The 22,500-nt window shown below is 42.4% G+C and overlaps 3 protein-coding genes across 8 annotated transcripts in view; all 3 read left to right on the plus strand.

Annotated features, from left to right (window-relative positions):
• Positions 1–4,809, plus strand: part of LOC134860713 (four and a half LIM domains protein 2-like) — a 12,843-nt gene extending 8,034 nt beyond the window's left edge. For 3 of the 4 annotated variants that reach the window (XM_063877503.1, XM_063877500.1, XM_063877502.1), the window contains exons 2-6: positions 1,067–1,255; positions 1,644–1,818; positions 2,138–2,307; positions 2,869–3,055; positions 4,006–4,809. In XM_063877503.1, coding sequence (XP_063733573.1) covers positions 1,100–1,255; positions 1,644–1,818; positions 2,138–2,307; positions 2,869–3,055; positions 4,006–4,157 — 840 coding nt within the window. In that variant the 5' untranslated portion in view covers positions 1,067–1,099 and the 3' untranslated portion in view covers positions 4,158–4,809. Of the gene's footprint in view, positions 964–1,066; positions 1,256–1,643; positions 1,819–2,137; positions 2,308–2,868; positions 3,056–4,005 lie in introns of all 4 variants that reach the window. The other variant, XM_063877501.1, reaches the window with a different exon arrangement.
• A 71-nt stretch (positions 4,810–4,880) lies between these two features.
• Positions 4,881–11,034, plus strand: c24h7orf57 (chromosome 24 C7orf57 homolog). Its single transcript, XM_063877946.1, has 8 exons — positions 4,881–5,115; positions 5,989–6,057; positions 6,264–6,437; positions 6,755–6,842; positions 7,217–7,343; positions 7,969–8,033; positions 8,147–8,241; positions 8,337–11,034. Exons 2-8 carry the CDS (start codon positions 6,015–6,017, stop codon positions 8,393–8,395), a joined length of 651 nt encoding a protein of 216 aa, XP_063734016.1. The 5' UTR covers positions 4,881–5,115; positions 5,989–6,014; the 3' UTR covers positions 8,396–11,034.
• Positions 11,035–11,633: 599 nt separating this feature from the next.
• The window catches only part of LOC134861062 (plakophilin-4-like), a 46,197-nt gene continuing 35,330 nt past the window's right edge, over positions 11,634–22,500 (plus strand). For 2 of the 3 annotated variants that reach the window (XM_063878058.1, XM_063878059.1), the window contains exons 1-3: positions 11,634–12,186; positions 12,994–13,155; positions 22,358–22,470. In XM_063878058.1, the coding sequence (XP_063734128.1) occupies positions 12,178–12,186; positions 12,994–13,155; positions 22,358–22,470 (284 nt within the window). In that variant the 5' untranslated portion in view covers positions 11,634–12,177. The remainder of the gene's footprint in view (positions 12,187–12,993; positions 13,156–22,357; positions 22,471–22,500) is intronic. The other variant, XM_063878060.1, reaches the window with a different exon arrangement.

Raw genomic sequence — 22,500 nt, forward strand, 5'->3', positions numbered from 1 at the left:
AATGTGTTGGCTAGCATATTGAAAAAAGAAGTAGCAAGCACATCGTTAATGATTAAAATAAGTAGCAGCATTTGAGAAGTGACTAGAAGCCTTAGTTCTAATACATGTTAAACAGTATATTGCACATGAATGAAAGTCCTGGCCCCTTTGTAAAAACGATGTAATGATAAGTATGTTAAAACAGCTCGCCCTGCATCTGATCCAAGGTTCCGTCGATAGCTGCCTTTGTGTTTCTGCGGGCACACCTTATTTCATTACAGTCCAAATGATTGTGTTAACTAATTGTGGGGGAAAGTCCTTCCTGTTTGTGCCTGAACACTTCTATCACGCCTTGAATCACGTTCTGTTCATTGTCATAGCGGCTTCATCAGCGGCCAAGGAGCGATAATAATATCAGCCCCAGAAATGTTTTCTCTCTATTGATGTGAACTGAACTGACCCAGAAGAGCATGATTTTCCTCTTTGAAGACCTTCCAGTGCAAATTCCTCCAGAAATTGAGTTACATAAGTTGCATAAGATTTAATGTGCCATCTCTTTATTAGATGTGGAACAGCGTAAATATTTAAACCCTGTTCTGATACTATTCCCCGAGCAATTCAGCAGAGTAATAGTTTAAAATGTCTCCAATAGTTCATCTTCCTTCTCGTTTTACTGCTTTACTTTCCTCTTTATTGCTGTTCCCCTCCTCCATCTAAGCTTTTGGAATTAATCTCAGCACATTTTCTTTGGTTGGAATTTGAAGGGCCAAGCTAATGAAGACATCGTTAGACTTGATTAAGACTTCTTTTGAGCTCTTCAAACTGATTTAAAGGTCACATTATGTCCATTTATCAAGAGCAAAATATTGACTCTACAGTGTGTGCATTCCTTGGGCTAATTTGTTGTATGTAGTGCTCAATTAAGTATTCTAGGATTTTCCTGACACGTGGTCATGAAGGCATGATGATGACCATGTGAGTATGGTGAGTTTGTTGAAAAGAGACCCAATTACAGGTTCCAATCGAATTAGAGGGCTGCAATTATATCATCTTTACGACTGTGTTTTTGAACGCCTTTATTTTGCAGGACAAGAGACTCACAGAGGAGATTTCAGTCAACATGGCCGAGCGCTACGACTGCACGGAGTGTAAGAAGACGCTGTACGGGCAGAAGTACATCCTGAAGGAGGATAACCCGTATTGCGTGGAGTGCTACGAGGATCTTTTCTCTAGCTGCTGTGAAGTGTGCCAGAAGCTCATTGGCTGCACCAGCAAGGTATTCACTATTATTCAACATACAGTATATTCAGTCACTCTTTGACCTTCCCCACCCAAATCCTCCTTTTTCCTTTACAGACAAGACAGAGATTTGGAGTCACAAAGACTTGTATTAACTGGTATAACTGTGTTTTGCTCTTGTTTCTTGTCTTATGATAGGGAAGATTTAGCTGTATTTTCTAATGATTTACATTTCCAGTTGTTAACATGGACCAGAACATACAAATGCATGCATTCCTCATCAATATCTTCCCATTTGTACATGCAGTTTATCCGAAAATACATCACGACTTACATCACATGTCATAGAGTTGTTTCCATTCAAATGCATAAACCTAAAAGTCTTCTTCTGATTTGTCCCGACTGTCCTATTATTGGCTGTGCAGGATCTGTCGTACAAGGACCAACACTGGCACAGCGAGTGTTTCCTCTGCATCAAGTGCAGTCGGTCTCTGGTGGATCGGCCCTTTGCCACCAAGGACGACAAACCGATGTGCATCGAGTGCTACAGCAACGAGTACTCCTCCAAGTGCCATGCGTGCCTAAAGACCATCATGCCAGGTGAGAGAAGCTTCTATGCTCTTTTTCATTATACATACAAACAGTTTAGAACATGTTGTAAAAATCCACCATAAATCCGACCACTTCCAACATGTGTGTCCACTGTTGTAAACTAATGTCATAATGCCATGTTACTCTACAAGTATTTTCTTTATTAGGTCAACAGTTTAGGAGCTCACATGACATCAGCACATTGCAATTAACTGTAATTGGTTGAGGCGGACCAAAATGCCAGTAGGATAGTGTGACCTATATGAAATTGTTAATCTCTCTTTCTTCTTCATCCCTCTCTGTCACCCCACCCCTCAATGCTCCACAGGCTCCAAAAAGATGGAGCATAAGGGCAACAGTTGGCACGAGAATTGCTTCTCCTGCAACCGTTGCCAGCAGCCCATCGGCACCCGGAGCTTCATTCAGAAGGACACCAACAACTACTGCCTGCCGTGCTACGAGAAACAGTTTGCCATGCAGTGCGTGCATTGCAAAAAGGTACAAATACACACTGTGAGCCACATCACTGTTTCACAGGAGGCTCTGCTGGCTGCTTTCATTACTGCCTAATGCTGCTGAGGTTCGGGCGAAGTCTCCAATAGGAAAGTTTACCATCTTATAACAAGATCAATATTGGGCTTGAGAAGAATTTAAGAGCAAAGTTAACCTTGATTTTACCTTACAAGTCCCCTGGGTAGCTGTAAAGTAAATGCAAGCTCAACGATAGCACTATGATGCCTACCCCAAAACTCAATGTGCTTCATGGCTGCACAATAACATCTGACTGACACATTCCTCTGCAATGAAGCCACGCTTGCTATCACTGAATGCAAATGAGACTCTTATGTATGGTAGCAGTTATGTGCAGGAAACAGATGGCAGGCCAGGAACCACATTTTGTGCTAAAAGCTGGAAGCTAGTCATCTGGCATTAGCAACCATCTGAATACATGACACAGCAGTGTAGCTATATACTCATGCATTGGAGCTCTGAGAAGTCAAATGTTTTTCTGATCTTAATGCAAATCACTTTTTCATGTCCTATACTCATTTCTTTCAGCCAATCACCACTGGAGGGGTGAACTACCGTGACCAGCCCTGGCATAAGGAATGCTTCGTCTGCATCGGATGCAAGCAGCAGCTGGCCGGACAGAGGTTCACCTCCCGGGACGATTTCGCCTACTGCCTCGACTGCTTCTGCAACCTGTTTGCCAAGAAATGTGCCTCCTGCACCACCTCGATCAGCGGTATTAAAAACGGAATAAGACATTCTCGGGTGTTCCTGAATGTATCTTGCTTTTTTATCTAGACATTTGGACCATTATCATCCAGATTTAGTCAGGCAGGCATTTAGCCACTTCTTTGATTCATTCAGCAATTCAATGGCAATTTAGTCAGATTTTCAGGATAGTGTTATCCTCCTCCCTTAACTGCTGTCCAATTTCGGTAAGCTGATTTGGTTGCTGCTCTTCAGGAATTGATACAGGGTTTTATAAAATCTGCAAAAAGTCTACAATCATCAAAATGAATCCCTTTGAAGGGGGGCTCCAGTGATTTAGCAATTTCTTAGATAGATAGGGAGGATGAAACCCTCTTTATTTGATAGATAGAGTCGGAGGATGAAACCCTCTTTATTTGTCACATGCATGCACACAGCAGAGCACACACAGTGAAATGTGTCCTCTGCATTTAACCCATCCTAGCACTAGGAGCAGTGGGCAGCTATTGTGCAGCTTTCCATATTTCAAGTCTGTTCGGGGACTTCAACCGGCGACCCTACAATTCCCAGTCCAAGCCCCTACTGACTGAGCCACTGCTGGGGATAAGGAACTAGCAAAAGACATATTGTATATCAGAACAGTTATGGCTAACGGAACCTCACATGTATTCCTCCAAGATTTTATTCAGTAATACTTAGATTGTATGTACTAAAAACAAATTCTTCAACCTTTAAAGGTGAATACAAACATGTGATGTGGTGATAGAAAAATAAAACAAGGTTATCTCATTACATGCAGCATTGTGAAGTAACCATAGCACACCTTTAACAGAGATGTAACCTTTCCCAGAAGATATTTTTCCCACTGTGTTTCCAATCACCATCAATTACAGGATAATGACATTAGCAGAGATCATGAGACTGTGAAGTTCAAGCTCATTTTGTTGGTCACTCATGGCTCCTCTGCTTTTATCTCAGGCCTCGGAGGCAGCAAGTACATCTCATTCGAGCAGCGTCAGTGGCACAACGACTGCTTCAACTGCAAAAGATGCTGCGTGTCTCTGGTGGGTCGAGGCTTCCTGACAAGCAAGGACGACATCCTCTGCCCCGACTGCGTCAAAGACATCTGAGTGATGTCCAAGCTGGAAAATAGTTTGTCTAATTTGGCACTGCCAGTCTTCTCCTTGCCTATCATTAATTGTTTTGTCACACATTAACTTACAGTACTGCTAAGGTGTTTTCTGCATGTGCTGATGATTCGTGATTTTCTCTTTTGATGCACACGTTGCTATTTAATTGTAAAGCAATGTCAAAAATTGTGTAAATGTTATTTTGGGATAAAACATCAATACAACTATTTTTCATAGATATATTACAGCATTTAATAGTGCAGTTGTTCCATTGCACATCTGATGGCAATTATATAATATATATCTAGTTAATGTAATACTACTAATACTGTTTCTAATACTGTTTATTCAAATAAATACATACCGTTTACAACTGTGAATTGTAAAAACAAATGTAATTCATTCTTTTTGTTCGTCAGCATGTGGCTTCTCATGGAAACAATATTCTTCATAACCTAATAGAAAAGTGCATCTAATCCATTATGTTTTTAGCTCAGATCAGTTTTGTATTGTCAGGTTTGGACAAGTATTCATTTATAAATGTTGGTAATCCATTCATGAATGGAAATGGGTTGTTTCAGTTACTAATCCACCATAATGTCTGAAGTGTTAAATGCTAATAAGTAATAAATAAAGGATTTTAATGACTATGTTTTGTTTTACCCCCGTGTGTTTCCTTCCAAACGCCCAAAGATCGTCTCTTCATGCAATAACAGCAGGAATAGGAGAAAGAGCTCACCCTCGGCCCCTTTTTGGGATCGGCTCTCCACCCTTTGCCCTACTCCACTTTCCACAAAATGACGTCAGATTTTGTTGCATATACACGATCTTTGTTTAGCGTACAGGAAGTCAGCAGCAGGTGCCACCGGAAGTGTGTGAGGTCTTTGCAAGGGAGCTAACGGCATATAATTGCAAGAAGCCGCTCAATAATAACAACGGAAGAAAACTAACATATAATGTAAGATATGTGTCTGATTATCTGCAAGTAGTATCTGTATGTGCATACCTAAAAGCTGGCGTCGTTGCAGTTCAAAGTGAGGTTGGTGCTGGAAAGGCACTGCGGCAACTAGCTAGGCGGCTAACTAAATTAGCATGGCTTTGTTAGCTACATTGCTAAGTAAAACTATGCTGCAGAAAAAGATGTTTTTAGAAATGATCTATATATTGTGTGCTTTTATATATGGACAACAGATTCTGTGCAGCGTTTACAAACGTGTTTTATGCTAGTTGTCATGTAACGTTGTATAGTTTTTCATGAAATCTTAATATCTTTTAAATGTGCTATTATTGTATGACTTGTATCATCGATGGCGCCTGTAATAGTTTTACCTTCACGAAAAAGATCCAAATATTATTAACAACATCCGAACTGATGGTATCGCGATGAAAAGGCGCGGATGGGCCGCTCAGGTGCATATGGGGAAACAGAAGGCCAAAGTCCATTAGATAAATCGGTGCATTTAGACGGCTTTGCTAGCAGCTAACGCTACAACCCCTATTCAACAAGATGTGCTATTTTGTATTAATGTTTAGACTTTCGGTTTATTCGACACTCGTACTATATCTTATGTAATAGACCATTCAAAGAAATCTCAGCTCCTTTTAATGGCTTTAGGCCACTGCCCCTCTCTGTCCATTGTGGAGGAAGATGGGTGGGGAAAGAAATGTAAGACATCTTTGGAAAGGGTATATTTAATGTGCTAAAGTGGTGCTTTGAGTTCAGTATGGGTTCAGATTTGGAAAAGCTTTTATTTTAGGATTCCATTTGTACTTTATATGTTTGCTCATTCGTGGGGTGTGGCCTTACATCTGTCATGTGTTTGGTCATCAGATCATCAAATATAAACTACAGCTAAAATGAGTGCTGCTGTACCAAACCACCGGAGGACCAAGCCTGGAGGTAAGACTTTAATACAACTTTATTTCTTAACAAAATCCAAAGCGTTTTCTGCCACAATCACCAATAATACATTCAAATATTCTTACATATTTTTCAACACGTGTCAATCTGAAATCCATTATCCCTGAAAGTTAAAATGACTTTGCATTCATTGGTTAGTAATAGGAGCCACATAGAAAGCAGATGTGATTCTCATATCATTGCAGGAATTAAGACAACGGTTGTGGCCAGCAGTGCCACTGGACCGACCTCCCAGATCCCAGGTCTGTCCCAGACTGCCGATGAAACCTCTCCAGTGGAGAGGATCAGCGGGAGGAGAGTCGGGATCTTTGCGTCAGACTCGGACTATACCAAACTCGCAAAGGCGGGTGGACACAAAGGTAAATGTTTCTTTGAAATTAAAATGTGTTTGTTAAAGAGGATGACTTATTCGTCTGGTTTTCTCAGTCCAAAACCATCAAATATTCCCTTTGATGCGATGTTAAACGGAGATAAAAGAACAACTTTATATTTGAGAGGCTTACATTTACTGCCATGTTTGCATAAAAAACAACTAAAACCAAAAAGTTATTCTAAGCAAAGTTATTAAGCCCCTCAGATGATATTTAACTGCAATTGAAATATCAAACTGTGATACCACATCGTATTTCATAATTGCCGGCAGCCTTTAATTTAAACCTTGTTTCTCCCTCTGCAGGGCTGCTGAGTCATGAGGTTGATGATGATGATTTACCCAAGAAGGCCTACAATCCACCCAACTTTTTCGGGAGCGATGGTTCAAAGAAGTAAGCACACTGTCTAGACACAAATAAGCAAACTATAACAAAGTGGAGATGCATCTGTGCATGTGGAAATAATGTATTTGTGTCATACCAATAACAATTAACAATGTTTGTTAATAATTATTACAAAATATGACACCAATTAAAGGAAACTTCTTCCTCTGGGTTTAGAAAATTAGACAATTTATTAACCACTCTAAGTATGTTATCATCAAACTGGATTTTAAGGTAACAAACAATCCTAAATGCTCCTTGATCTCCTAAAAGCCACATAAAGCACAAGCCAAGCGTACGGGCCACAGCCAACATATCCCAGAATGTGAAGAGTGGCCAGCAGTGAATTCACATCATATATCACCGTGGTTTTGTGCTTACAGCGGGAGCAAAGCAACGTCTCCCGACAGCCAGATGAAGGCAGGCATGCAGCCTCTGGCTGCACCATTTGGCACTGATAACGGTTCCGCTTGGGAAAATGAAAATAGATTTTCCCCTGATAAAGAGCAGGTGAATAAATAAAACTAGTCATCCCCAACATTTATACCGTGTTGATGTCTTCCATCCTTTTTTATTATTTTAATTTGACATTTTTACCACCACCTTTCCCTTATTCCACCTTATTTTGCTCCATCGTCACAATCGCTGCTTAGTTTACATTCATTTGGGTTTCATTTTCTGCCGGTGCGGTAGCTTTGTGGAGATATTTATAAAGGCTTCAGGTAAGTAGAAAGTGAAGCATTGAAATGACTGGTACTGATGTTCTTATTTAGCTTCTTATATCTGACTAACTGAAAACTACAAACCTCCATATTTCTTCGAAGTCGTAAAAACTGTTCATATTGAATGAGGTTTCCTTGAAATGTAGTAGTATTACATGGGGTACCCGTCAGATTTATTTCCAGGATACTTTTCACAGAAAAATGAGAGAACAAACATGATTTGGTTGGCTGCTGCTGTTGGGTTTGTTTTTGTTCATACCACTTTCTTTAATCCTTTTCCATTGCATGAGAAAATGCATCTAACATGATATTCCCATCGCTTCATCCTTTGCTTCTTCCAAAAGTGGCTGCTGGGTTCATGTTTTAAGTGGGAAAAGAATACGCATAAATCTGGGAATCTATTGAATCCACAGCTGTCTCCTGATGGAGTTGCTGATGAGATGGGTGGTCTGTCCATGACCGGCAAATACAAGAGAACGTGAGTATTTAAAAACAAAAATCTCAGTGCATGTATTTTAGACTGCACCATGATACGTTTAAATTAAATTGACTCATCATCAAGGAAGTCACTCTTTTAACCGTTGTCTGCAGGTCTTATGAGAAGAAGACTCCCCCTGTCAGCATGTCCAAACTGCTGAGTCATGGTTACATTGAGAAGAAGACTCCTAATGATGACGACGCCTCAAGTATGTAATGATTTTCTCTGGTCTACAGCTATGTTGATCTGAGTGTTTTAGCTGTGGTGAAAAATATATTGATGTTATATAACATTTCCCTCCAGGCGTGACTTCAGAACAGACCAGCACCACCATGACGGAGGACGTGGATGATCTGGAGTAGTGCAGATTGTGCTCTGAAGGCGGAGGGGCTCCCCCTAACACTAGTTCTTGGTTTCCACAGATCCACGAACACATCACCCCGCCCCTCTCCGATTCATTCATTTATGTACATCCACTGACTGTTAGGTTTTGTACTCATGGTTATGCAAAAGGTACGGTCCTCTATTTATTTGCGTTAATTTGTAAAAAAAAACCAAGTCCCACTGATTTGGTTGAGTAGATGTGTCGGTGCTCGCTGTATTTCTTTTTTTATTTCTGTGTTGTCGTTGCTCGATTTGAAAGACGGGTTTGGCACAGGGCAGGAACCTAACTCATTCACAGAAGCTGGCTGAGTGAAAGATCCCAGCTCTTTCACACGCCAGCTTGAGTCTAAAGTGGAGTTGATCTCCCCAGCCGGATTAAGTCCACCTGTCTTTGGCTGGTGTTAGTTTCCCTCCCTGGTTGTATGAAGATCGAGTTGGTGAATTGAAAGTGTTGTGCTAATGAAATGTGGTTCCAGTGACGTGAAATATTATTTGTTTAGATGAAGGGCTCGTGCTCTGCGAGGTGAAGTCAGAGGGTTGTGTGTTTCCGGCTGCAGGGGTGGAAACGATCATCCGTTGAGACAGCCCCGCCACCAGCCGAGCACACCTGCTGAAGTGCATACTGATGGCCGATAGCCGCCCTGTTTGTTTGGTAGACAAGAGCCAAAAATAACTTCTTACGTTCCGCTCTGCAAAAGGTTGCCCTTCTTAACATTCCCCAAAGTAATGTGTTGATTTTGACTCCCTAAAATGTCTGAAAAATGCCTTATTTTACTGTGCAAGCGGCATTTTTATGCTGCTTTTAGTCCAATAATTACAATAAGAGAATAGAAATGCCTAATATTAAAAGACTAAATGACCTCCGGTGATGTTTACAAGTCACTCGAAGAGTTCGAATCCATTCTGTTAATGCCAGATGAATTTCCCCGTCTTGTCTACCAGAAAGTTAATCAGTAATAACAATGCCAAGTGCGTCAACAGTTTGCTAATGAAGGAACTAAATTGGGTCCTCCTCTACGTCATAAAGCCCTTCAGTGTTATGTTATTGCCTTCTCGTTCAGCCTAATAAACCCCACACCCGTGCAACAACAGATAAGGACTTCTTTGAAATTTAGCGAGAACGGCCACCTTCAGCAGTTCAGTCCGGAGTAATTCCCTGTGAAGATTACGGCAGTTTTAAAGTGAGTTCTGAACGTGCCAACCAAGCAGTTTTTCCCTGCTCTTGCAGTGCTTTTTTTCTGTGACTAGACATCAACTTAGAGTTAGTGCACAGCCGGATCACACCAAACCCACCGTCTCATGTTTGTCCATCTGATGAGGTTATTTGGCTCGATGAGAGACATGTTTACTGCGGCAACATTTTTGCATTTGAAACCTTTGCAGATTTCAAATTTGGATCAGCTGCTGGTCGAGTCGTTTAGATACTCTAAAAAAGATATTAGGGATTAAGAATGTGCCATTTTTAATCAGTACATGTTACATGATGTAAATGTAGTTTTAGGTTTGTTTTATTTGTAGCTAACACTTTCTAGCTCATTTTCAGGCAAATGTTTATTTATTTAACACGTTCTCGAAATATGGATTCAATTGCACATTTTGTGGTACTTACTTTGTTGAAAGCTGCCAGTCATCAGCAGTGCGGCTTCTGAAGCACATCGTTCTGTTTTTACTATTTCTGGTGTCGAAGCCAGATCTTTGTTTTTCCCTCATTCCTCCTCAGAGTGCCCTCGTGGTTGGCCTAACTGCTCTTTAACCCTAGCAGACAGTAGGAATGACTGCATCTCTGCTTGTTTGTGGGGTATTTTAGAATTATTCTGACTGTCAGGATATCTCACAAAGTCAAAAAATGCCTGTTACATTTGATGGACCGTTCAGCCTTGAGTCATTCAATTTTTAGCCGCAGCTGAACTCGCGCTGTCAGTAAAATCCTAATCCATCATACTCCAAATTGTAGAGCGGAGAAAATTCTCTTATAAAAGAAAAGGGAAAGACTGATTCATCGGGGTGTAACTGCAAGATTAAAGTTCGTCCCAGTAAATCCAGCACGATCCTCACCTGCGTCTCAGAAATGATGCAGCAGTAACAAACTCATTTCAAAACCATTAGCTTCAAAACTCTTCCAGGAAGTGATCGACGCAGCTGTCCGGTTAGGGTTGTCACTTTAATTTCAACGCTATATCTATTCAAGCAATGATGCATAATGTGTCTGTATGTGGTATTAAAGTGTCAAGTGTCCAAAATCAATGCACTGCGTTTTGTTTTGCAGTATATGGTTTGCTGTGCAGGAAGGTTTGATTTGTATGGAATGTTAATTATACTGCGGTATACATAATAGTGTTTTTGAAGTTGCTTCCTCTTCGCCCAGTGTGAGTAGGTTGCATATCAGTTTACAAACGGATAGTGGGAAACCTTAGTGGCTTAACTCTGCAGATCCTCCCTCAAGTATTGTCACCTGTTGTCGTCCTCTTGCTATTGTACCTGCAGGTGGTAGTTTACTTTTAAAATGCAAATGTACCAGAAGAGAGTGAAGAGAAGATCCCCTAAGTGTAGTAAGACCCCGCTTATGATTGCACACAGACTCTCCATTATAATTTCAATAAATGGGCATGTGCATGTACCTGTGTACTGTTTTCTTCCTCAAACTTCTTTCAAATATACCCGCTAGCTTGATGTCACTTAAATTAAGTGACATCAAGCTAGGAGGTATGAAGCATGATGTTTAACTTAAATATCATGCTTCATACCTGCTAACTTAGTTAATCAATAATCAATGACATTGTTCCAGCATTGCCTCCATGTTAAATGAACATGAGTTACAGCAGGTTAGGGTTAACTAACCAATTAGTTAAATATCTAGCTGTGCAAGAAATCCAATTCAGTTTGTTTTGTGTGTTTCTGTAATACAAACACGTAAAGGGTCATTTCAAATCCCAAATGGTATTACTTTTTATTTTGCAAATAGAAGAATGTGCCATGAGGTTTGTGCGTTTTGAATGTTTGTTTACGTGTTGCATAAAAAAAGTCCGTCCTTGCATAATTTCTACTAAGGTACTTCATGAACTTACACTATTGAATTAAGCTTTGGGAGTCAACCTACAGCGGTGTGTGTGGGGAGGGGAAAACACACACGCTCACGCACGTGCACGCACAGTGTCGCTGCAGGCTGCATCCCTCCTCCAGCCGCGCTGTTTGGACGGAGCCGCATCTCACCGCACACCACCGCTCCTGCAGCCGCAACGCAAACGCGCTGCATCCGCGCCTCATCGATCCGCGTATTGGAAACCGATCGGTAACCGCATGGTGACGTCACGCCGCTGATCGGTAACAGTGGCTGGGTGCGTTGTGGCTGGTGGGCGGGTTGCTGTGTGGCGCTCCAACACCAGGGATAGATGGGCGCAGAGGAACCAAACACCGGATAAACGAAAGAAAGACAAAAGAGGAACGTGAGGACGTGCACGCGGAGTGTTTGTTTTGTTTATCCGTCAGTGCGTGGGGAATGTAGCTGTCACAGCCGCCTGCGGGAGGATGGATGCGTAACAGCACGGATCGAGCCAGCTGTGGCCTGCTTCTAACAGCAACATCTGGCCGGTGAGTCGCACGGAGCCGCAGGCAGCACGCAGCTTTTCTCACCCAGTCAGGGACACAGAGACGGGGGAGAGTGCAGCCTCTCTCCCTAGTCTCCTGTCCGGGGAGTCGCTGTGACCTCGTCCTTGGTTGAGTGATTGATGTGCACGTTTGACAGACAGGCTGCGTGCAGCATATGATGACGGTGGGTAGCTCGAGCTCCAGTAGGGCATTGGGGGAGAACAAAACCTTGAACGTGACATGCTGTTAAATGCTTTGTGTGCAACGTGCATGCACACCTGCACATGCAATGCATAACCTGTTCAAGATCCATAGGCTTTATTGTCGTGTACACAATATCAACAGCATCATTTTTGGAAAAGATCATCTTAAAAACCAGGCTCTTCCAACAGCGTACAATCTACTTAAGACATGAAATATTGAAAGTAAAACTAAATGTACAGCGTGCTTGTAAAATAGAATGAACAGAATGTCAAATGAAATACTGCTTATTATTCTAATAGACACATACGTGGAGTGTAAACAGATGTATGTGCTATAAAAAAATGCATGTAATGACACTGAGATAAATCTTGCATGATAAAACTATTGCTTCATGGTGAAATACACAGTAACGTGTGTCAGTGTGGGGTTAGTCCTTACTGGATAGCCTCATAATGCCAAAGAAGATTCAAAATGCAGCTGTAGGAAAAGCATTATTATAAATCCCCACAGAATCCTGCATGCGAAGCAACAACCACTCTAAATCCTCCTTTAGGTATTGTAAACATGTTAGTGATAGCATAAGGTCACTGAATGAACTACGAGTGCCTGCAGAGTTATAAGGAGGTTTAATAAACTGCAGCTGCAGGTCAAAATGAATCCCTGCAGGATGATTTAAACACAGAAAGTCACACTTTGACACCCTAAGCGTCCCCCTGGGCCAGGACAGTGATTTTTCGGTTGTCTTCCTTCACGTCCACATACTAACCGGCTTGTTGTCCTTCTGCAGGGTCAGAGAGGGCGCCTCAGCAGCCTGGACTATAGCACCGAGGGAGAGGAGATGGAGGAAGGGGACGCAGAGGGGGAAGGGCCCATGGTGGGCAGAGAGGGGCCGAACGCCAGCAGCAATACCACCACCACCAACAACCTCCTGGCTTCTGTCAAAGAGCAGGTAGGAGGCAGAAGATGCTGCATGCACAGCCTCACTGTGGCGTGTGCTTAATTTTCTCACATCTTGGTCATTTACCCAACAACTTACTCACTTTTGAGGCTGGTTCGCACTGACCTTCCTTACTTGTGTACTAGGGATGAACGGTATTAATTACTCCAAATGATAATGTGGTTTTGAATCACGTTGTAGACATTTTGCATCTCTTCGGTATCTCTATGTAGTCGTTTTGCGTCCAACAAGAAATATAACATGTCACTTCAGAAAGAGGCTGTAGTCCATGGACCAGTGCTTTATTTCCCAGCAGTACACCCATGACACCATGACCTTCTGACTGTGGTAGGGGGGAACACTGACCCCTCTGGCCCCACCCCTGCTTCCAGGATAAATGAAGTCTGTGATTCCCTTAAATTTACTAAGCAAATCCAGAAGATTATCTCCAGATGAGACTGCAATGTATTGGGTCTATGATGATCCTCCTGAATTTGCACCTGTTCATTTCCATGGTCTCCCAATCTGGAACGGGAAACATATTGAATTGAACAGTTTTAGGATGAGTGATGTTGGTTGCAGTGTATTTTTATTTTAAAGATGATAAACGTGGCAAATTTGCATCCAATCAAGAACAAACATATATTCTGTACAGCACATTGCAGGTAATATTCATCCTGTGAGAAAAGGCACTTTCAACAAACTGACAGCGTTGTAATTAAAGTGGGGTTTTGTGTTTCCTTTCACACATGGCAGTTTTGCTTCTTACTGATCTGAAATTCTCCCCAAATAGAGTGATCTGTGCTTGAATGAACTGTAGATATGGACTGACAGTCAGGGATCTGTTTTTTTTTTAGACTTTTTAGACAAAGCATCATATCTATGTTTTTTAATGTGGGAGACAGTTGCAGCTGCGGTGTGAACGCAGCCTCCATCTGTCTCTTCTTCCCGCTGTTATTTTTATGATGCCTCCTATCCCCTCAACATCGGAGTCTGTCTGTTCTCCTGCTTTGAATCACGCCTGTACAGGGCCATGTTCTCCACCTCGGTTTGAGACCTGATTGCTATTTAAAAGGCTTGTAATGTCTACTGACTTTCAATCTCTTTTGAGCTATCAGACAAAAAGAAGTCTTAGACTGCTCTTAAATCTCTGCTGATGTGAAAAAAGCCTTTTTGGTTTCTTTGATGGTGCTTTGATTATCTCCGAACACACAAGAAGCTGCTTTGCCACCCCTCGATTATATTTAATGCCTCAAAAGCTCTGCTTCTTGCTGGAAACTCATTCATTTCACACATGAGAATCCATGAGTTCTGCATCATTTCCCAGCACATGCATTGTAATGCATCGATGGAGATGCATGAAGTGCTTCTGACCTTTTATTATAAGAACATTCAGAGTCGCAGCACCCTCAGTAATAACCCTGAAAGAAAAGGACTGATTCCTCTAATCAGGTGGCGTGGGTTGATAACACAAAGTCAAATAAATGGATGATTAAAAGCTAACAACCCACAGCATGATTGCAATTCTGAAACCCCAAGTTGCCAGACAGTAAACATTTTATCATGTCGAGTCTCTCAGACTGTTGAACAGGCTGCGAGGGGAAAATATAATCAAGTTTCTTTACATTTCTCTGTGTTAAAATGCAGACGACAGCGCTGTTCGAGCGGCGAATCCACCGCCTGCAGTTCCTCCACAGAAATGTCACATTAGACATGCTAAATGGAGCACATCAGCAATTGCTTTCCATTGTGTTCGGGGCCTGATGCTTTCCCACTTTGCTCTCATTTAGCCCATTAAAAGTGGGAGAGTGATGGATGTGAGCAGAGAGAAATGCCAGAGACTTGGAAACCTAAAGCCTACACAGAGTCGGCAAACTGATTATTTTGTCACTTCTTGAGCAAACACTGTGAGATTGATTAGATGTTGAGACAACAGCTTGCTGCGAAAATGCGCCAAAATGAAAGATGAGATGTCCGTTGCTGCTTTTTGCAGCTTGTGTGAAATCAAGTCTGAAACATGTCGCCGGTATCAGATCAAAACAGTTTACAGAGCTGTCACAATATAAAGTTTCTCCTCGCCAAGTTGACGCGTTTCTCTGAGTTTTGGCTAGCTTGCATGACATCGAAGTTGACCTCCAAGGGCACGTAGGCATACATGTGTGGTGGCTTTTTACAAAAAGGAAATGAAAGTGTTAGTTAAGGAGCTTAAGAGGGGCTTGGATTTAGTTTTCTTTGGACAAAGCATGTAGCTGTTCCCGTTTTCAGTCTTTATTCTAAGCTTCAAATTTAACGCACAACTTCCAACTGACAGCAGCAAAGAACTTCACAATGTTCAAATATTCTTTAGAGCATAATCAGAAAAATGTGAAGAAGAATCAGAGCAAAGCGCCTCAAAGCACCAATAGAATGAATATTAGAGCTAGTTCATTTTAGGTTTCTCTATAATTCAGTTTAGGGGTTAATCAGTCTCTCCCTGTTGCCGTCAGCAGCAGACTGTGGTTGTGCATCTCCCAGGTGTTAAAGCTGGTTCTGGCTGTATGACTGTGACGCATGGTGCTGCTGTGAAAAAACATGCCTACTCAGCAAAGCGCTCCCAGGACAGAGAGGGGGGGAAAAGTTCAATAAAAAAACAACCGGGCCACGTCAGCTCTCTGTACGATGGGATTGATTTTGACGATTAGGGCCAGAAACGGCACGTATGTCGTTAAAGTGAATTTATTGTTTCCCCTTACAATTGATGGAGCTGTGTGGACACTTTAACGGCTCACAGTATGGGCTGCAGGGTCACCCTAAACCCGCTCTGTCAATCCAGTTATAATAATGATGATGATGATGATGATGATGATGATGATGATGATAAGCTTGATTGGTGTCTCTAATAAAAGGCCAACCTAAAAAGATGTGTCTTTAGCTGTCATTTAAAAATGTACACTGAGTTAGTCACCCCCCCTGGCCCTCATGATACCAGAGACAGAAAAACTGTTGCTGCTTGACATCTGCCCGGATTCAAAAGCAGACTCCCTGTCATATTTTGGGAAGGAGAGAGCTTGTGGTGGCCTGTTGGTGCAGCCTGCCGTGTTGACTCAAGATCAGGGATGCTCAAGGCATGTCATCTGAGCGGTCTGCAGCAGAGTAACTGGGCTGGAACAGGAAGCTGCTCTTGTGGAAATCATATACGGAAATCCAGGTCTCAGATCAATCTGTGATGTTTTATTGCACTTTCCTGGAGCTATTTACTCTCCTAGTGAACCCAATTTGCCCGTCTCCTTAGTGACTTCCACTCTCACGCAGAGTGAGCACAACTTGTTGCTTTTGAAGGTGGGTGTTTGAGGGTATAAGAGGCGGAAAGTGTTTTAATCCATCCATGTGTAGGCGGAGAGAGCAAGAGGAAAGGCAAAACAGAATAATATTTACAGTCAATGTTGTGGCTGCAGAGTTTGCTTCTGTGTCAGAGCCATCATAAACTACAATCATTCCGTGCAGCAAAATAGGCCTTAAGCTTCCTTTTCAGAGAAGTCTTATAGCTCTGTTTAAGATGGCGATTTAAAGCAAGAGCAGCATGTGTTGCAGCGGCAGAACTAGGCCGAACATTTCCCGGGTATCACAGATGCAGTGTGGATAAACTACCGTGATTAGACACAGCGAGAAGATATGAGACGCAGAGGATAGTGGCACTAGATAAGAGAGGAAACACCATGTGACGGTGCACAGTAAGCTGTGGAGAATTGTCCGGTAGCCCCCAGCTGGTACGAAGCATCGCCGGGGCAGGACTCGGGCCTGTTTCTAGACATCACCAGGTGACTGGCGCAGTGTGGCTCTGTTTTCCCTGAAGGGGTGCAGTAACGTGGCGAGGCTGAAACAAGGAGGGCTGTGTGTCCCCGTCCTGTCTCTGCACTGCTCCGAAGTGATGTAAGGAGATGTCGAGGCGGAGAAGCACAGTCAGCAGGGACGCTGTGGCAGCATGCAGCACGTTTGGGATTTAACAGCACACTGTTGTGTCCCTTAAAGTACTGAATGTGTCAAACATCATCTGGCCAGTCCACTTTAATCTCAAGGTGACCTTTATTTTGTCATTTTACCCCGGTAGATATATCTTAAACCTCTTTTCTTCCATTTGATGAAACTTATTTCCAAGTTTAGTAAGATGGTCTATTTATTTGGTCTGTTTTCTTTTTTTTAAATATAAACCTTAAGCGTTAATTTAGGACAGGTAGGTCAATATAGATCTAGATTTGTGTCCATTCTGGGCAGCATTGGCTCTCTCTCCTTCAGTTTTTCCCTGTCACTCCCATCCATCCGTCCGTCCGTCCGTCCGTCCCTCCATCTGGGTAACGGAGGTAACAGCTCCAGCAGAGAGGCCCAAACTTTCCGTTCCCTGGCCACATCAACCAGCTCTGACTGGGGGATTCCAATGTGCTCCCAGGCCAGCGAACAGATATAACCCCTCCACCTGGTCCTAGGTCTACCCCTCGGTCTCTTCCCATGTGGACGTGCCTGGAACACCTCCCTAGGGAGGCGCCCAGGTGGCATCCTCACTAGGTGCCCGAACCACCTCAACTGGCTCCTTTCAACGCGAAGGAGCAGCGGTTCTACTCCGAGTCCCTCCCGGATGACTGAACTTCTCACCTTATCCCTAAGGGAGATGCCAGCCACCCTGCGGAGAAATCCCATTTCGGCCGCTTGTATCCGCAATCTCGTTCTTTTCGGTCCTGACCCATCCTTCATGACCATAGGTGAGGGTAGGAACGAAGATGGCCCGGTAGACAGAGAGCTTTGCCTTCTGGCTCAGCTCTCTTTTCCTCACAGCGGTGCGGTAAAGCGACTGCAGTACCGCTCCCGCTGCTCCGATTCTCCGGCCCATCTCACGCTCCATTGTTCCCTCACTCGAGAACAAGACCTCGAGATAGTTGAACTCCTTCACTTGAGGTGAGGTGTGTCCCTCCCTGAAGGCCTTAATCAGGTGTGCATTGGACTCAGGTGTGGTGAAGGGGGCGGGGCCCAAGGGGAACAAAGGGAGAGGGAAATGTTTGGTGTGAAAAGGTTTTGGTCCAGGAGGAAGCAGCAAAAAGGCAGCCTAGCCTTTAGCTGGAGGGGTATTTATCTAACTGTGGGTACAGTTACCCTGTAAGGAGGGGGTGTTGAGAGAGGGCTAGCTGGAGGAACCTTGAGAGCCCCGGAACCTGAGGAATCAGCATCTACTCAGCCCCAGAGCCAATGCCCCTGTTTTTTGGACAGCGGCTGGTGAGGGTTTTTTTGTGGATATGTTTCTTCTTGTTTCTGGAATATATTTCTGCTTCTTTTGGGAATATTCCTCCTATCATAAAGACTGCATTTTAAGTTGGACATTTCATTCAGAATTACTCCAGAATGATTCTATGTTTGCACCTTAGTTGGAGGGTCCTACGTGGTCTCGGTTTAGTTTAGGGGGGGAACAATATCAGTTGTATAACCACTGTAGCTCCCGAACCTTTTTTCTTGGGTAAATAGGCTTCAAATATAAGCTGATTGTTACAAACTCCCTTAATCACTAATTAGTTTCACTGTTGTTCTGTTTTTTACAAGTCGTCCCTATTATCACCTTAAAAACGTAGTAATGAATTCGACAGAACTACATAACAGTGTTACCTCCCTGGTTAACATGATAAATGTGAACCATTTCTATGAAGAAATCAGTGATTTTTTAAAGTAGATTAGTCTTATTTACAGATCTACAGCTTAATGTGTTATATATAAATTAAAATGTGTCAATAAATATGCTTTTCAACGCATTTATTTCATGACCCACATGAAAGCAACCTGAAGCTAGAAACTAGCCAAAAACTTCAAACATAAGGAAATTGAAAAAGGTCTCTGCTTTATCCTGTAAAGACGTGAAAACCCCTTAACATTTAATGGAAAACATTCCTTAACTAGCGTGTTAGTCTGGACTCAAACTAAAAGTAAATCAGCATTTTGCTATATTTTTGGAGCAGTCTCCTCAGAGGCATATCAGCCCTATAAGCGGACCAAAATCTTTGCAATTAACTCTGAATAATTGCAGCAGAAAAATCAACACTTATTAACACAGCAAAATGTGCTGTGTGTACCTTAAGGGGATCATTAAAGTTTCATGCAGTCTGAGCTGAAGTGATCATTTATAGACCGCCCCCTGTTCATATCGCTGTGGAAAACTACACTATGTCTGACAGACGGTGTTCTCCCAGTCGTCTTTTATTTCCAAAGCAACTTAAATGGGCCTGGTTAACTTGTTGTGTTTGTCCTCTGCTTCTATAGCATGCAGACGTGTATGAAATAACCAACCTGATGAGGGCATTACCTAAATCACTCTACACCATCTGACTGAAGAGACTCTGTGCATCACAAGGCCAGAGCTAACCCAAACACAAACGAGCTTTTATCAACAAACAGATGAGAAGCCGTGTGTGTCTTTTGTACTTTCTAAAGGATTAAGATTTTAAAGGCTTTTACCCTACCGTACCAGTAAAGAAATAAATGGATTGGTAAACCATACTCTCTGTAGCATTTCATGCTAATCACAGTGTCCAGAAAACACACAGATTGGTAAACCATACTCTCTGTAGCATTTCATGCTAATCACAGTGTCCAGAAAACACACAGATTGGTAAACCATACTCTCTGTAGCATTTCATGCTAATCACAGTGTCCAGAAAACACACAGATTGGTAAACCATACTCTCTGTAGCATTTCATGCTAATCACAGTGTCCAGAAAACACACAGATTGGTAAACCATACTCTCTGTAGCATTTCATGCTAATCACAGTGTCCAGAAAACACACAGATTGGTAAACCATACTCTCTGTAGCCTTTCATGCTAATCACAGTGTCCAGAAAACACACAGATTGGTAAACCATACTCTCTGTAGCATTTCATGCTAATCACAGTGTCCAGAAAACACACAGAAATTGATATTTATCCTGAAAAAGATAGAAAATTCACCAAAGTCTACATTTGTATGTGTTGTGTTAAAACTGACACATGTTTCACAGACAGGCATTCATATTCCCCCCACTTCCTGTCCTCATTTTGTGGGAGCACAAGGAAATATATTAGGTGTGACATTTCCGCAGGGTTTCCATCAGGACTCCGTGAATGCTGCACACAAATATTTCCTTTCCCCTTTTGTTGCACTCCCTCTGCCAGATATGTTGTGGTCACTATAACTCAGGAAGGGATGTTCAATGACTTGTATTGTATTTTGCTGCTGCAACGCAACAAAAAAATCCCGTTCTGGGATTATTAAAGTAAATCTTCTTTGATCATATCCGTCACAAGGGGGTCTGATGACTTTTTTACATCATGGTATTATTCCTCTTACTTAATCAAATGATCAAACACTTCCTCTTAAATGCAAGGCTCTCAGTTTTTCTCTGATGCGGAACCAATGATGGAGACTCCAGAAGTGAAAGTGACCTTAAAACTTCTGTCGATACACAACCCTGTTTACCGTGTCACTGCAAACACATCGATCTCTGCAGACCTTTCCCTTTCCCTGAGAGCTTTTCCTGGGTGACTTCAAAACGAGTGTTCTAGCTAAGGCGTGTGTTTCCAGCGGGGTGTTTTTGTATTGAGACGTTGTTCGCACACAGAGAAAGCCCTCCGCGGACTCCATGATGACACCAGCTGTGATTCCTTGAAGATTTATGAAGCAGCTGGGAAGCCTCGGTGTTATGTAACAGAATACAAATGAGGGGACTGCCAAAACGGCAAGCTATCCCAACACAGTCCAAACATCTGCTCCAACCTTTGAGCAAGGCATTGGATCCTTACCAGCTCCTTAGGCTTTAAATAAGTAGGGCATAGTTTAGTGTGGTGGTGTGTGGGTTGGCAAAAGACACTCTGATGGCCACATTTCATGCATATGTTCACATGGATAGACATGGTTTCTGTGCCTTATTGCTTTTGGAGAATGTACAAACAGTTCAAATGATATCTTAAATCATCAGGACATTGGGTTTTTAGGTAAGAAACAAGAGGATGTTTGTACCATGTATTAAAGATTCACATTAACCTTCAGTACAAATAGTCATCCTTAAATTCCCATGGAGAAATCGCGTTTGTAAGGTTGGAAAAAATCAAAGTGCATTTGATTTTAACAGCCACTAAAGGTCATACAGATGTTTCAAAATGACTTTAAAAGTTGCATATTTACTGCCAACCCTATATGCACCAAAGATGTCAGAGGGTTTGAAGTTATTGCGTTGTTTTCTCCTCATCTTCCTCTAAATAAACACAACTTGCCCAGACAATGTACCATTGTGTTCTATTTGATCATGTTTTATTTGTGTGTAGCATAATGGACTGAGCTTAAACTGCATTGCATTGTGCAGAATGACAAAACATGAATAATGAATTGATGCTAAGGGAGTCAATTTGCTGGAGGGCAAATTGTATTCAGTATTAAGAAAACATGACCTTGTGCATACAACATGCTGTACATTGAAATGCATCAAACTGTGGTAATGTCCTGGCAACATCTTGAGAAACACATGCACAGTGCATGAGATTTAGCAGAATATACACAGCAGGGTGACGTAGGTAAGAAGCTCAACAGGCCACCATGTTTTAAATGTCTAACGTAACTTAATCTACTTTATTAATAAGAGGGATCTGTATTGGTGAGTGTTTCATTCTGCCCTGTCTCTACCCGACACAGAATGGACAATTAAAGCATATTCCAGTTTGATTACACTGTTTATTTCAATCCATCACTGGCTCACAACATAGTATTTGCAACTCTGAACAGCTACCGTTCCTAGGTGTCACACTCTAACAAGTCCGTGTTGAAACAAACACTACATAACAATAGCCTACTATTGTTACATCCTTTTTCTTTTCCTTTTGTAGTGTGATATATTATTCAACAGTCTTACCTCACTAACACCACCTAACTGTAAACCTGAACCATGCTTGACATTTATATTTGATCATGTTCTGCTCGATGCGTTGTGCTTAAATTCTTAAAACGTATGTAATTACATTATCTGAACTGAAGGCCATTAAAAGGTCCCACAGGCTTTAAATCTGAACCCCCCTTTAGCAGTCTCTTAGCGAGCTTCATTCAGGATAAACAGAACATGGGTTTTATGTTTCATTCTAACTGGCATCAAATGGGGCTTAAAACGGAGGCTTGAATCACCGTGTCATGGTGAATGTCGGGTACTAATCACCGGCGTGAATGTCTCTCCTGCAGGAGCTCCAGTTTGAGCGGCTGACTCGCGAGCTGGAGGAGGAGCGGCAGATTGTGGCAAGCCAGCTGGAGAGGTGCATGCTGGGAGCTGAGTCGCCAGCGGGAGACAGCAGCAGGTACAGTCAACATGGAGCTCACATGGGTCG

The sequence above is a fragment of the Eleginops maclovinus genome, chromosome 24, assembly GCF_036324505.1.
Source record: "Eleginops maclovinus isolate JMC-PN-2008 ecotype Puerto Natales chromosome 24, JC_Emac_rtc_rv5, whole genome shotgun sequence".
NCBI lineage: Eukaryota > Metazoa > Chordata > Actinopteri > Perciformes > Eleginopidae > Eleginops > Eleginops maclovinus.

Excerpts from the sequence above, each read along its gene's own strand:
- c24h7orf57 (XM_063877946.1), top strand. The coding sequence starts at position 6,015 with ATGAGTGCTGCTGTACCAAACCACCGGAGGACCAAGCCTGGAG. Across the intron at positions 6,438-6,754 it reads AAAGGCGGGTGGACACAAAG|GGCTGCTGAGTCATGAGGTT; the intron begins GTAAATGTTTCT and ends CTCCCTCTGCAG. Across the intron at positions 6,843-7,216 it reads GGGAGCGATGGTTCAAAGAA|CGGGAGCAAAGCAACGTCTC; the intron begins GTAAGCACACTG and ends TTGTGCTTACAG.